The sequence below is a fragment of the Callospermophilus lateralis genome, chromosome 2, assembly GCF_048772815.1.
Source record: "Callospermophilus lateralis isolate mCalLat2 chromosome 2, mCalLat2.hap1, whole genome shotgun sequence".
Classification (NCBI taxonomy): Eukaryota; Metazoa; Chordata; class Mammalia; order Rodentia; family Sciuridae; genus Callospermophilus; species Callospermophilus lateralis.
Genome location: NC_135306.1, coordinates 34,820,999 through 34,837,322, shown reverse-complemented (window position 1 = coordinate 34,837,322; position 16,324 = coordinate 34,820,999). Strand labels below are relative to the sequence as shown.

Genomic DNA, 16,324 nt, shown 5'->3' with positions numbered 1-16,324 from the left:
GAAGTTTTAAGAGATAACTGCCCTACTTAGCAAGTTCAGCAGAATAACAAATAAAAGATGAAGATTGTCAAAGATGGGATTCTGCCAAATGAGATAAAAGCATGGTTGGGATTTATATACTCCTCTTTAGGTATTCCATATGATGTATTTTTTTTCTAATATTTCTTTGCAGACTTAGAATTTGACTAGAGTATAAGGCAGCCAGAATTGAGTAACTGTGTAGCAGCATGGATCTTTTCCTTTTAGAAATTATAATGCAGTCTTCTAGGCATTAAGAGTAACCCTGTGCTGTTCAAAAGAAGGGGGGAGGTATTTAGCAGCTATGTGGTTACATAACTATAAAAGAGAACATCATAAAAACTCTGTTCCCTAACTAAAAATTTAAGCAGGCTTTTCATTCAGAAATATGTGATGTAGATTTAGGTACAGAAGTCAGCAATGACTTTGACTCTGAATGCCACCAGAGTGTATTAATGATGCATATCAGTACCTCTGCTAGATCTGAACTCTAAGTGGAAAAAGAAAAGAGAAGAAATAATGTAAACAGAAAAGAAAGAGCAGGCATAAAGGAAGAGAGCTATATTTATGATGGTATCCCTTTGATGTCTTTCTACTTCTTTTTAAGAGAATGAGAGAGAGATCATGAAGTTCTCTGTTGCTGGATTCAAAATTGAACAGATGTGACTCCTAATTGTTTTTTCTTTAAAAAGTAATGGGACTGGGTTGGGGTTGTGGCTCAGCGGTAGAGCATTCACCTAGCACATGCAAGGCCCTGGGTTCGATCCTCAGCACCACATAAAAATAAAAGGTATTGTGTCCAACTACAACTAAAAAAATAAATATTTTTTTAAAACAGTAATGGGACTGATTTTCTTCTAAAAGGAAAGTTTTTTTAGTAGTATGAAATAATTTTTTTAAAAATTCTTGACTTTTTTCCCTCTCTTAGGCCCAGATAGGTAATAACAGATCATCCGGAAGATGGACCCGCCGATACTATTCTGCCAACAAAAACGTTACCTGTAGAAATTGTGACAAATGTGGCCATTTGTCAAAAAACTGCCCTCTACCACAAGTATGTTAAACATGTAATGCTTTTTTTCACATCGTTAAAGTCAAAATTTTAGTGTTGAAACCCTATAACTTTAGAATTCAAATCTGTCTTGTAAATGTATGTTAAATTTCATGTAGCTCACAAGCCTGCCCTAAAGTAAAGAACACTAAATTTAGCATAAGAAAAACCTGGAGTTAATTCCAGCTTCCCATTACTAATTGTACAAACTTGGGAAAATCATTTAACTCTCCGCCTTGGTTTTCTTGTCTATAAAATGAAAATACTACATAAAATGAGTCCTGAGACACTTCCTTTCCAAAATTTCTTATTATGAAACAACTTGTTTCATTGTGGGATAATTTTCATTTTTAGAGAATTACAATTTTATTCATTTACAAATATATATTGTTGTAATTATTTTAAGCAGATACATCAGCCTTTGGACATCATAGAAATGAAGTTCTTAAACATTCCCTGATTTATACTAAGGTCTAATCAAACTTTTACCTTACTTATTCCTTCTTCCAGATGACTTTTTCAAGTAATTGAGACAGTGCTTATATTTCATCTTTGGTTTTGCTGTTTCAGGCAAAACTGCTTCTTCTATATCTGCTCCTCCTCTGACTTAGCTTCTAGTTATCCTCCTCATCCTATTTTTCTCTTTGTTGCTTTTCACTTTGAATATTTCTGTAAGACAATACATGAGTAGTGAATGCCCACTGACAGTCTGGTCATACTAGGTCTTTGCAGCACCATGACATATAAATAGCTTGTGTTAAAACTCTTTCAAGTTCAAACATTTTGTTTGATTTTACAGTTATACTCAGGATTGTTGTCTCAAATTAGAAATAATCTTATGTGGAATTATATAGAAAAAGAAATATTAATTTTCCACTATTTGACACTGAAGTGTTTTGCTAAAGATATTTTCTTTTTGTCTGCCACAGAAAGTCCGTCCCTGCTGCCTCTGTTCTGAAAGAGGACACCTCCAGTATGCCTGTCCAGCTCGCTTTTGCTTAGATTGTTCTTTGCCTATGTCTTCCAATCATAGATGTCTCGAAAGGTCTTCCTGGAGAAAACGATGTGACCGATGTGATATGATAGGCCACTATGCTGATGTGAGTAAACTGCGTATAATTGTGGGCAGTGTACCTGTTTGCAATGATCAGTATACCTAAAAGAACTTTTACTTTGCATTGTATAGAATGGTAGTCATAACCTTTTGGCCACTGAACTTGCAAAGCATTACTCTGAATATCAGTGCAGTATTCATGAGGAGGCAGCATCATTAAATATTTTAAGCTTGTGCTAATCCTTTTACTTGATGTGCTTGTCAAGTAAAAGTTGATATTAAAGAGATATGTAATAAGCAACATGCAAAATTTATGTACATATGCATGAATATTTAAGTGAAAATATGTCGGGTGCAGTGGTGCATGCCTGTAATCCCAGTTACTCTGGAGGCTGAGGCAGGAAGATCGCAAGTTCAAAGCCAGACTCAGCAATGGAGAGTCGCTAAGCAACTCAGTGAGACCCTATCTCTAAATAAAATACAAAATAGGGCTGAGGATATGGCTCAGTGGTTGAGTATCCCTTGGTTCAATCCCCAGTACCAAAAAGAAAAAGAAAATAAATGCACACTGAGAAATTATTTATATCCATAAGAAGTCTGATTTAATGTTGCTTGTTGATGATTTTTTTACTGGTATAATAATAAACAGTGTTAGGCAAGAAGGACAGTTCATCTAAAACTTTAAATATGCTAGTCTGAGTAGCTCTATTTTTCGGAGTAAAAGGAAAATGATTTAGACAACATTTCAGTTATTTGCAGCACATTAAAAATATTCCATTGAACATTGCATCAGTTGTAAATGTGTGTAGACTGAGGGAGCTAGTTCTCATCACAATTTCAGAGACCAGAAGGACTGTTAAAGCAAGTAAGTACAGCTTTGTGGAATATATAGTTTTTAAATTCAGTTTACTCCTAATGAATGTCTCATTAAGGGTCTGTCATTTTAGCTCTTAATTGCATCCCTTACTATGCAGTAACATATGTTTATTTTGTATTAACAGCTAATCAGTGCAAAGTCATTTTTCATGCTCATACCTAGGTGCTGATCCTAATTGGTTAAAGGGACATTCATGAAAGGATTAGCTATCTTTCTTTTTTCAAGCATTACTTAACTATTAAAATTCTGCACAAAAAATCTTTTCCCTATAATGTGTACTTCTCAAAGACATGATGGAAAACCACAGATATCGTTTTTATTTTTTTTTAACATTGAAGTGTGCCTTTTGCTCAAAAAATTAATATGGCTTTCTGTTGAAATGAATTTCAGATTAAAACAGAGTACATGTGTTTGATATGTGTGTTTTTCATGTAAGTAATTGACAGTTGTCAATTGTAATTCTTCCAGTCAATTTATTTATATTTGGTGCTGAGAATTGAACCCAGCCTCACACATGCACTCTATCACTGAACCACAATCCCCATAATTATTAATTTTTAAGCAGTGCTACAGTAAACATCTTTTTATGTATGTATGTATGTATGTGTCTATCTACATATATGTAAGAGTGTTATAATTGGTCTGATTCTAAATGGAATTGTGGTCAGTTCATTCCAAAATAGTTTAAATTTATTTTTCAATATTTACCATATCTTAAAAATGCTAAATCCTGTCTTTTTGTTGTTGCTCTCTGCATTGAGTTATCAATTATAATTTTCTTAGGAAGATTTTCTAGTTTGGAAGTTATGTTTAAAGGCATCTGTGTGGGCTGGGGATATGGCTCAAGCGGTAGCGCCCTCGCCTGGCATGCGTGCGGCCCGGGTTCGATCCTCAGCACCACATACAAACAAAGATGTTGTGTCCACCGAAAACTAAAAAATAAATATTAAAAAAAAATTCTCTCTCTCTTTCTCTCTCTCCCCCTCTCGCTCTCTCTTTAAAAAAAAAAAAAAGGCATCTGTGTTTTATTCCTTTGTTCTAAAGAACTCTTACGAATATGTTCTCATTTGCCTGCGATAGCAGAAAGTAGTCAAGACATTATCCCAACATTTTTCTAATAAGCTGTAGTACAGAACAGTTAAAAATTACTAATAAAAGGTTATATAATCAGCTATAAGCTAATGTTATAGCTAATCTTAACTTCTTCATTTTGGCCTCTAATATATGTTAAACTCTTATCTAAAATGGTATTGAAGATTCATAATCTCAGTGAATGTAAATTTTAAAGATAGGATTAATCTGTGTGTGATCCACTTCAGACATGGCAATACCTTCCCCAAAAAAAATCTGCCAGGAAGTGGGGGTGGAGGGGCAATGGTAATTACATGATAAATGTTTGAGACTCTGGAGTCTGTTTCCAGCCTGCCCACCTGCTGTAGGATTTCCTCCACCAAAGATGGACTCTGCTGATTTCTGGTAGAGTGACTGGTAGAGTCCTTCCAACACCCAGAACCTCTTCAGGAGGATTCACCTGGAAGCAGAGCCATATTGGGCATTAGGGTGCTAGAACTGTTCAGCTACTCCCATACATAATTTAGAACTGTCTTGAAACCTCACGTTCCACAGAAATCATTGATTCTTTTGCAACCCTCTCAAATGCTTGCTGCTCATTCTTCCTTGACCCATATACTTGTGAGATGATAGGTCCCACCTCTTCCTTATTTGCCATGTCTACTTCAAAGTCATTACTTCTCCCTCTTTATGTGGACACCTGACAATACTATCCTTTATACTATCCGTTGTCATATTCATCTTCTCATTTAGTGGACTTTCTGCTCAGTCACAGAAGACTTCTGAAACTCCAAATAACTATCAATGCTCTAACCCTTAATAAATTGAGATCAAGAAACTTCCACTTTTACTTTGTATGTTCCAGTAGCCAGCACCTCACCTCTGTTATGTAAGAGTACCAGATACATATGTGCAAAGAGAATTTGTGATGAGTCACATTCAGATCTTTGCTATAATGAAAACTGCTTGGAAATAACCTCATAGGTTAGCTACTTAGCAAAAGTATTTGAAATTCCACAGTTAACAATACAAAGGATAAAAATATAGCCCACAACCTACTAAAGTCAACCTATACCAGTAGTACCTTTCAAAGGACAAGAATGAGGAGTATGGAAAGAATCCCAATTCTGAATCTGCCGTAGATTCTCATCTTGCCAACAAATTTTAAATGTACCAAGAATTCTAAAATGGGTATGCACATTCAAGTTGCATACAGTCCCACTCTTTGAGCTCTGTCTGACATTTCCAAGATAATGACATAAATTAATTGAGTACTTACTGTGTTTTAACAACTATGAAGGAGTAGGTAAGGGCTTCGTTCACTACTGTATCCTCAGCATATAACAGATGCTCAATAGATATTTGTGTTTGAGTCATTTATTTAATCCTCACAACCAGCATAAGAGGTATGTATTATTTATTACTCCCACGTTACAGAAGAAAAACTGAGACATTGCAAACTTAGGCTTTGTCCAAGGTCTCAAAGCAAAATGATAAGAACTTTGTGGATATACATAGAGAAAGCTTACATATTAATATTCTAGCAACTGTGAGTTTAACTCCTGCCCAGAGGATTTTTCAAGTTTCCTGTCTTATGTCTGCAAATGTTGTAGATCAAACAAGTATCTTTGATAACAAACTCATGATATTTTAAGCATCAAAGTTTTTCACTCTTTAAAGAACTTCTGAAGATCAGGAAAACAGTATAAAAGGTTGATTTTCAGCCACAGAACCAGTTCTGTTATACCACAAAAGTGTGCTGCTCATAGGAGACCATCCCAGCTTCATCATCTTTATTAATTATTGAATGGCCACTCTTTTTTTATTAAAGCATAATGATGGAGTCAGTCAAAATAAGGTGGAATTAGAACTCTTACCTCCTAAATTCTTTTCCTTTCTTTTGCAATTTTTTCCTTAAATTCCCTGCTTGGTGCTTTACTTCATCCCATATAAATAACTCCTTCACATGACCATCGTGTACAAGAATAACATGCCATCTTTTGGGTAACACAGCACTTGAGCCACTCATTTTTAAACTCAGTGAGAAACTAATTCATGGGACATATTTTACTAGATTCCTTGATTTATATATTTGATGCTAGGAAAAAAGTTCTCATCTGTTGTATACTAAAATATTTTTAGCAATGTAAGCTTATTTTAAAAAAGAGAACTCAGTGTATACTAAATAGTCTTTAACATACTCATTAGTACTTGGTGTGCTTATTTTAAAAACAAGAATTCAGTGTAAACTATATAGTCTTTTTAACATACACATTGGTACTTGGTGCATGTTTCTTCAAAAATATATATATATAAAATTGTTTTAACATTTAACTTTTTTTTTAAGTTTAGTTTAATCTTAGGGTTTTCCAGCAGGAAATACAAAGCCTCTAGTGCAAATCATTTTATACTTATCTAATATAGAATGGACTATGACTTGAGTATTGTTTTTGTCCACATGACTATTTAAGAAAAGGGCATTTATTTTTGGCCTACTCCAAGGAGCTATAAATGGTATTCATATGCCTTCCTCCGCTTATCCTCTCTACAGTCTTATTGAATATTGACTGAACTACTGAGCCAAGATTTGAATTAAAGACTTCCTTAATTCAAATATTTTGCTTTGTGTAATAGTGATTAGTTCTAGCTTTGTTCAAGAACATGTTCAACGTTCCATCATTTAAATAAATTTTCTACATTTATTTACTTAACAAAAATTTGCTGGTTGCTTACTACATGCCAGGTAGTGTAGTCCAAGTACTAGAAAAATAAGATAAATAAGACACGTTCCAACCCTCCTGGCAGTGCTCTTTAATTGGAAGAGTGAACATGTTAAGAACCATGGGAAAAATCGATGAGAGTTCATCATGGTGATGATAATGAAGATAAAAGTATAAGACTCTAAGCTTAGAGTGGCTTGCTGATAATATTGGGAGAATATAGAAAATGACATTGACCATAAAAGGGAGCCAACTCACTGTGCCTGTCATACATAACATGTCACCTGTCTTTGGAAATACCAGCTACAGAATAATGCCATAGGAACTCTTTTGATCTAGGCTGAGTGAGTTTTCTTACAATTATATAGATTTTAAGTAGCTACAAGAGTCTGTATTTTCTGAACATTTATCTACTTCCTACCTGTTCTTACCTTTGAAGACAGTGTAAATTGAAGAAGGAAATCTCTAGCCATTTCTGGCCTATTTTTTCTTTCTCACTTTCTTTCACTAATGAAAGTTACTTTTCTGTTGCATTTGAATTTCATGCATTGTTTTAACCCTGCAAAGAGTGACTCACAACATAATCTAGAATCTGACTACTTCTCATCCTCTCTACCACTGTCATTCTGGCACAAACCATGAGCATCAACTGCCTGAATTATTATAAACAGTTTCCCAATTCCTTTCTCTTTCATATTATATTTTAAGTGATTGACTAGAGTAGTCTTAATTTTAAGTATTTCCAGACTAAATCAGTCCTTTATCCCAAATCCTCAACTATGACCTTGCATCTCTCTAGGTGTAAAAGCTAAAATTCTTATAATTGCCTCCCAAAGACTTTATGTGATATGACTTCTTGACTGCATCTCCTATAGTAATCCCTGTTGCTTCCTATGCCTGGTCTCTTCACTATTCCTTCAAAGACCAAACATGCTCTTACTTGTTCTTCCCCTAGTTATCCACCATAGCTCACTCCCTTATCTCTTATGTCTGCCCAGATGTCCCCTTCTCATGAAGGCCTACTCTGTCCACAAAATAGCAAGTTTTCGCATATTCAGCCTTCCCTGCTTTGTTTTTTTCTATGAACTGTATGTCTTATATTGTATTTCTTTTCTGTCTCCCCTAATTAGAATGTAAGTTCAGTGTCTGCTTTTAGATATTCACTCTGATAGCCTCAGCTTATAAGAACAGTGCTTCATACACATAGGAACTCAGTAGGATTATTGAATAATGAATCAATGAATGAATTAGAGATGATAGATTCCACACACCCTCCATTTGCTTCTGAGAGTTGTCAAACCTTACACACGAGCATATAGGCTGAGATAGTCTCACCTTGACTCGTTAAGAGGTAGACTTCCCTAGTAATGTTTAAAATCAGGCTACAACTGACTTTCCAAAAGTCAGAATACCTAAGCGTACTCAAAGAAAAATGAAATTTCTAAAGCAAAGGAAATTCTTTTTGTGTGTGTGTGTTTCTCTCCCATGATCTAATAATCAACTCTAGTTTTTACAAAACATGTGCATTGTTACCAAATAATTTTCTTAAATATATTTGCTTTAATTGAATACTATAGGTATTTTGCAGTCCCGTGTTTTTGGCCTGTTGACTACCATGTTTTTTACGGGAAACTAATCTGTAACTTGTGATGAAAAATATACTGTCAGTTTCAGTGGCTTGAAATAACAAATTCAAGAAAAGATTAAAGATTCAGATGGTTTTTTGGAATTCAAATAATCATGGCCAAACTAATATTCCTGTTGATTTTATTTGAAGTCAAGACAAACCATTGACTTACATTTAGAGGTACTTAATGAAAATTTCTAAGTAAGAGAAAATAAGTAAAAATTAAAATGTGGTAATATATCTCTTCCCTTTTGTTTGTTTGTTTTGATGTTGTTTTTTCCTTTAAAGTGCCACAAAATAATTTGAATATCCAAAAGCACAATTCTAAGGAAAGAAGGGGATAATTTTGAAAGTGAAAAGTGGTCTCTGAACAAACTGAAGTATCAGAATTATATTAATAGATTGATATGCACCTTCCATTAAATGTATAGTTCTGCTGATAGCTGAGCATTGCACCAGCCTTTGGAAATAAGGAAAATAAGACTTAGGTAATTTTGTTGCCCTCACTTTATACAGCATTTTATTGTTATTTAAACATAATGTTGGAGCATGAGGATATAATTGGGATCATTGATTTGCTTAATGAAAGCTTATCTGAGAGACCTAAAATCTCCAAGAAAATTAGATTTCTATCCTTAGAGGTCTCCTCCTACGCTCTTGATAGCAGATGCATAACTCATGATAATGTTAGTGAAAATTGCATATGTGTTCATTGTTCAAGGAATAAATCCCAAAATCAACAATCAATAATTAATTGGAACTGTTCCCACCCAATATATAAAACTTTTTGAGTTTATAGATATATGTTACTTTATGTGAGTTCTGCATTTAAAACTGAAGTTGTGTAACTTAGGACATTTAAAGTTTGAAGAAGAAACCAGCCCTTATTTTGAAATTCTACAGTTTCCTTTGTGGTCATCTCTAACCTAAAGAATTCCTTCTTCCTATGTATAGTACATCCCTTATTGCCTACTGTTAGCCACTGCAAGTGTATCTTAAGGCTTATTAACAGGTTTGTTTTCTTTATAGAAACTGTTAAGGAAAATTTGTAGAGAACAAAGGCAATTCCCTTTCTTCAGGACTGTCCCTGTATGATCAATCTTTACAATAAATTGGGCAAAAAATATACATATCAGATTATAAACATCGAATTTCCTCAGCCAACTGGGAGTAAATTAAGAGAGAGCTGGGAGACAATTAACTTGGCCTTTACTCATCTTTTTATTGTTTCATTTGTGTAAAAAGAGAGAAAAATATAATTATTTATGCAAGATTTCGATTTAATAATAATTACGATTTTGGTTTGTTGTACAGCCTTCTGCTGATTATTGCCTTGATAAAAATAATAACAGCCCACTTCAGCAACTTAGCAAGGCCCTATCTCAAAATTAAATATAAAAAGATCTGGGGATGTGGCTCAGTAGTTGAACACCCTTGGGTTTAATCCTCAGTACCAAATCATCATCATCATTATCTATTTAAGCCAAGTTCAGAGTCTCACACCCAACAACTCCGGAGGCTGAGACACGAGGATGATGAGTCCAAAGCCAGCCTCAGCAAAAGCAAGACACTAAGCAACTAAGTGAGACTCTTCTCTAAATAAAATACGAAATAGGAATCGTAATGCATTCCGCTGTCATTTATTTAAAAAAATCAATAAAAAATAAATTGATAAATAAATAAAATATAAAATAGGGCTGGGGACGTGGCTCAGTGGTCTAGTTCCCCTGAGTTCAATCAAAATAATAATAATAAACTATTTAAAATGTTGAAAAAACTTAATTATGTAATAAGAATATTAAATTAATGGGCCTTTGTTTGTTTGTTTATTTTGTTTTTTTCCTACAGTGCTAAAGCTCAAACCTAGGTCCTCGCACACACTAGAAAAGTGCTCTATCAGTGAGCTACATCCCAGCCCAGTACTCAGTTTTTAAGTTTATTATTTCATACTGTGTTCTCCTAAATGCTTATTATTTTTCTTTAGTCTGTGATATTTAGATAGGAATCAATTATGAAATAAGCTACAGTGTCTCAATATTAAATCCTCTGTCTTGCCATTCTAACTACCCCTGCTACACAACAGCTGTCTCTCTGGTTTAGAAATGCTTATATAGGACCTTTATCTTAATATATTGAATTTGAATGTTTTTTTGTTCTGTTTTGTTTTTGTGCTAGGAAATGGACCCAGAGGTGCTCTACCACTCTGTTACATCTTCAGCCCTTTTTATTTTTTTATTTTCAGACATGGTCTCACTAAGTTGCTGAGACTTACCTCAAACTTGCAGTCCTCCTGCTTCAGTCTCCTGAGTTGCTGGAATTATAGGTGTCCACCACTGTGCCTGGCAGGAATGATCTTTAAAAGAATAGATAACAGCTTTCAACTGGACAAAACATTCCTACTTTATAGATCTCCATAATTGTAACTCCTTCTCTATTCCTCACAGACAACCAAAACTTGAGTGTGTCTAAACTTTTTCATGATTGAGTTGATCAGAGATGGTTAGCACATACCATCACAGCTCCTATTACTAACTAGATTGGTTTTAAAAAATCTATTTTTTAGCCAATAAAAAGCATCATAGGAATATATAGAGAATTGGAAGATCAAAAGGAAATAGATATGTCCTCAAGTGAAATAAAGTCACTGTAGGAAATAGGAAAAAGTTCTGACACATTCTTCACACATTATAAAAAGGATATTCTAATCAAAAGATCACACATCCAGTATGTGAGAGAAAAAGACCCAGGCCTAGACATAAGCAAGTATTTTTGAATGTCAAACAATTAAAAATCATACATCCAGACAGACACACATGTGCGCGCGCACACACACACACACACACACACACACACAGACACACACAAATCAGATTTACATCAGACTTCTCTTGTTCACTGCCAAATTCCAGAACGCATCGGAGACATCTCTAGAGTCTGGAGGATTCTGAGGAAAAAAGATGATATAACTAAGCAATTGATCATTTCTGAATTTAATGGAAAAGTCCAAAAATAAAATAAGCAGAAGTGAACAGTGAAAACATGAAAGCATAGAGGACATGTCTGAGTGCATCTTGTTAATCTGGTTTTAAACAAGATGGTTTCAGGAAAAATATTAAATTTTAAATTATAATGTGGCGCACAGATAATCCAGTAAAATAAAAGGTCATTTGTTTTCATTACAGGAAGAAAAATAGTCCATACAACCTTAAGGTTGCTAGTTTAAAATGAGGAAAATAAACAAATAATATGCCAAATGATAGGAAAAATGGAAACAAAAGAAACGGAAAAAAACAAAAGCACAAAATATGTGAAGAAAAATAGGACCAAATATTATCAATTATAACAATATATAAATGAGATTAAGAAGACAATGATACCATCAAAAATCACAAAGGAAAAGGAGAATAAATTTACCCTAAAATTTTCTGTTTGTTCTCTTATCCAAAGAGGCCATAAACAAAATTAAATAACAAGCCACAATTTGGGTCGATTTTTTTATAATACGTTTGATAGAATAATTATCTGTAGTATAGAAAAAGCTATTACAACTCAATATGAAGAAAGGTAAATACCTCACCAATAATAACTAATGTTAGGTGTTGGGTTTGTGGCTCAGTGGTAGAGCACTCACCTAGCACATGCAAGGCCCTGGTTTCGATCCTAAGGACCACATAAAAATAAGTAAGTGAAATAAAGATATTGTGTCCAACTACAACTAAAAAATAAATAATATTTTTAAAAAATACAGCTGGGGATATAGCTGAGTTGGTAGAGTGCTTGCCTTGCATGCACAAGATCTTTAGTTCAATCCCCAGCACTGCAAAAAAAAAAAAAACAACGTTAGGAAGATATACTAGAAAAGTACATTTAGATAGTCTTGAAATTTACTAATGGATTTTACAGAGATACAGCTATAAGAATGTTCACTTCAGAGTTGTTTATAAAAATATTTATTGATGGGAATGACTTAAGTAACTTATATCCTTGAATACTATTCCACCACTTAAGAAATGACAACAATATGAATATAAAAATATAAAGAAGTTGCTAGTACATTAAATGAAATACACTAATTGCAAAACAATATGACGTATAATATATATATTTGTGTGTATATAAAAAAAAGTTTGGAGTGAAATATTCCAAAGTGTTTGCTATAGTATCAGAATTATAAATGAGTTATTTTATGTTTATTGATCTTTATTCCTATTTTTATAATGAATTTGCATTTGTTTTATAATTTTTACCTTGTATGAGTTTATTCACATACCATCTTTTTATTTAATGTGCAGTATTCTATAAACATTTTAGGAATAGTATAATCAGTAACTAGTATAGTATAGGAATAGTATAATCAGTAATCAGTTTGTTTGCTTTTGCAGTACTAGCAATTATACTCAGGGCCACACACATGCTAAGCAAACAAATGCTCTACCACTGAGCTATTATCCCCTGTTCAATTAACCAGTATTTAGTATTGTCTTGTTATTTATTTTAGCATAGTATCTTTTTCATCGTGGTTAAGTTTGTTTGCCTAATGGCAAATAATGTTGAAAATCCTTTCATATGCTCATTTTTCAACCTTGTATCCTATCTTCTTTGGTAAAGGGTCCAGAACCTTTCCCAATTTTTAATGAGGGTCTTTATTTTCTTATTCATAAGTTGAGTCAAAAATATTTTTTCCAGTCCATAGCTTATCTTTTTATTCTCTTGGCAATGTTCTGACAGAGTAGGTTTTTTTAGTTTTATATTTTATATGCAGACCTACAATCCATTTTGATTTGACCTTTGTATAGGTGTGAGGTTTTAGGTTAATGTTCACTTCTAACCATTTGTTAAAAAGGCTTTCCTTCCTCTGTTACACTGATTGTGCATCTTTGTCAAAGATCAAATGGCAGCAGGATGTTGTGGTTCATTCTTTTGTCCCAGCTGAGCAGGAGGATCAGTTGATCCCATGAGTTCAAGATCAGCCTTAGCAACATAGCAAGATTCCCACATCTGGCAAAATCAAACATCAAATGGCTGTGGTGTGCACTGGTTTATGATCTATCGGTCTTATCACAAATGCCACAATATTGATGACTATAGCTTTATAGTAAAATCAGGTAGCATGATTCTTCAAACTTTTTTCTTTTTTTCCTTTGCTGTACTAAGGCTTGAATCCAGAGCCTTGCATATGCTAGGCAAGCACTATACCATTGAATTCTATTAAAACAGGGCCTTGATAAGTTGCCCAGGCTGGCTTCCAACTTGTGATCTTCCTGCCTCATCATCCCAAATTCCTGGGATTACAGGCTTGCACCATCATGGCTGGCTAAACTTTGTTATTTTTTACAAAATTACTTTTGCTATTCTATTTTCTGTCTCTTTTCATACAAATTCTAAAATCAGATTGACTCTGCCTATAAAAATTCTCCGTGGGATGTTTAAAAAATTTTTATTAGTATTGGATTTAGTCTGTGGATCATGGTACAGGCAGTTCACTATACTTCATCTAGTCTTCCATTTTATGTACATAGTATGTTTTGACATTGATTTAGGTCTTCGCTAGTTTCTTTTATCAAAATTTTGTAGTTTTCACTATATACATTCACTGCATGTTTAGACTGATCCTTGTTTTTTATTTTTCTTAGAGCTGTAACATATGGTATGGTTTTGATTTTAAATTGTGTATTGCTTGTATATAGGAGAAAAGTTTGGGGTAAAATATTCTGAAATATTGGGGCTAGGTTGTGGCTCAGTGATAGAGCACTTGCCTAGCACGTGTGAAGCACTGGGTTCCATCCTTTGCACCACATAAATATAAATAAATAAAAATAAAGATATTGTATCCATCTGTAATCCATCTATAACTAAAAATATTTACTTACAAATATTCTAAAATATATACTTATCAGAAGTGATACAAGTACAGGTAATTTATTTTTGTTTACCTGTATTTTCTATTTTTATAACGAATATACAGTACTTTAATAACATTTGATATTATTTTTTAAGGTGTAGATTTTTGGATGAAAGTTACTACAGTATCAAATAATACAACTCTGGACCTAAAGGTAATTATTTGTTTACCTGACACATCCACGATGCTATCTCGATCTTGGGAGAAGAGAAAATTTACCCCAGAATTCCATGAGAATTCAAGAGCCAGAACTGTATAACAGGGCATGATTATAAATACATAATTTAATGTAGTTAGCTAAAATGAATTATGTGGTGTTATAGGTGTATGTCATTTTTGATGGACTTTAAATTATTAGTTTATGAATAAAATTCTGAAATTTTATTTTAAAATTATTTTCCTTGTGGTATATCTCTTATGAATCTGGTTTAAAACTTCTAAAACTTTCTAGTGGTCTTAAAGAGAAAATCTGGTGTAAAACCTTTGAGACTTAGTTTACAAATATTTCAGAATGTTAACACTCAGAATTTCATGGTTCATTGGGCAATACTAAAGGGCTTGTGACAGTTCTAATTGATGGATGCCATCAACATAAGTTTTTATTGTTGTTCAGAGGTATTTTCTTTTTTTTTTTTTTGAGAAATAGGGATTCTGAATAAGTTGAAAGTTATAAAGATGAAACTAAAAAAGGGAGAGTTAAGGTGCTTGAGAGCAGAAAATAAGAGCTCTCTTTCCTTGTGCATATGGATTATATATTGACTACCAAATCAGCTAGATGGACTCCTGGAATTATAGGGATTTATTCCCCCCAAGTTTCTCCTTCCTGGTTTCCACTTACAGGCAATGGATCTTTGATTCCTGTTAAGAAGGAAAAGCGAAAGAGAAAGTGAGAGAGAGCGAGCCTAGTAAGGAATGTTTTTTATTGTAGAAAAAGAGGTAAGTGTGAATAAGCTGAAAACTAAAGAAGGAGGTCTCATCTTTTGAGAATGGTGTGGAATATTTTAGGTTTTCATCAATGGTTAAGATATTTTAAATTTTTATATTCAGTATTTATAAAATACAAGGACAGATTTTCTGATCCAATATGCTTTTCTTTGTATTTTTAAATATCTAAAAGCATTATTGAGTAGACCTCAGCTATATATATAAAAATAAGTACATTGCACTTAGTAGATGCTGTTTCTATTCATACACACACACACACACACACACACACACACACACACACACAAACAAACATGCTTGGGTTTTAACCCAGGGGTACTTTACCACTGAGCTACATTCCCAACTCTTTTTATTTTTTATTTTGAGACAGGGTCTCACTGACTTTCTTAGGGCCTCATTAAATTTCTGGGGCTGGCCTCGAACTTGTGATCCTCCAGTCTTAGCCTCCCAAGCCACTGGGATTATGGGTGTGCACCACAATCACACCTTTTTAAAAAAACATCTGGGAAAATCTTTGTTTTGTTTTCTTTTCTTTTGTTTTTAATTTGTTCTTCTGGAATTTTTTTTTCCCTGTGTTATATCTTTATCAACATCTCACCCAACTGTGTTTTTACCTTCTCCTGAGTTTGACCACATATCAGAATTGGCATGCTGCAATAGGACTTCATCTGTTTTTTAAAATATTTTCTTAGTTGTAGATGGATACAATATCTTTTTTGTGTTCATTAATGTGGTTCTGAGGATCAAACCCAGTGCCTCACACATGCAGCAACTGAGCTACAACCACCGAGCTTCAACCCCACCCCGGATTTCAGCTATTTCATTGATGCTGTTTTCCCCATAATCAGTTTCTTCATTGAAAGTATGGAAAGTACCAAACTGATGTCATTGTAGCAATAATTGACACAATTGAACACCTGATGTATTATCAGGCATTGTTTTAAGGACTTGATGCTTAACAGTTCTAATCATTCACAACAGGCCTTTGAGGAAGTACTATTATTCTCATTTTATCAATGAGGAAGAGACATACAACTTGCTGTAGATAGTAAATAGGAG

The 16,324-nt window shown here is 33.7% G+C and overlaps 1 protein-coding gene across 4 annotated transcripts in view; it reads left to right on the top strand.

Moving 5' to 3' along the window:
• Positions 1-16,324, top strand: part of Zcchc7 (zinc finger CCHC-type containing 7) — a 229,074-nt gene that overhangs the window by 176,421 nt on the left and 36,329 nt on the right. For all 4 annotated transcript variants that reach the window (XM_076843272.2, XM_076843274.2, XM_076843273.2 and 1 more), the window contains 2 exons: positions 947-1,072; positions 1,999-2,169. In XM_076843272.2, the coding sequence (XP_076699387.1) occupies positions 947-1,072; positions 1,999-2,169 (297 nt within the window). The remainder of the gene's footprint in view (positions 1-946; positions 1,073-1,998; positions 2,170-16,324) is intronic.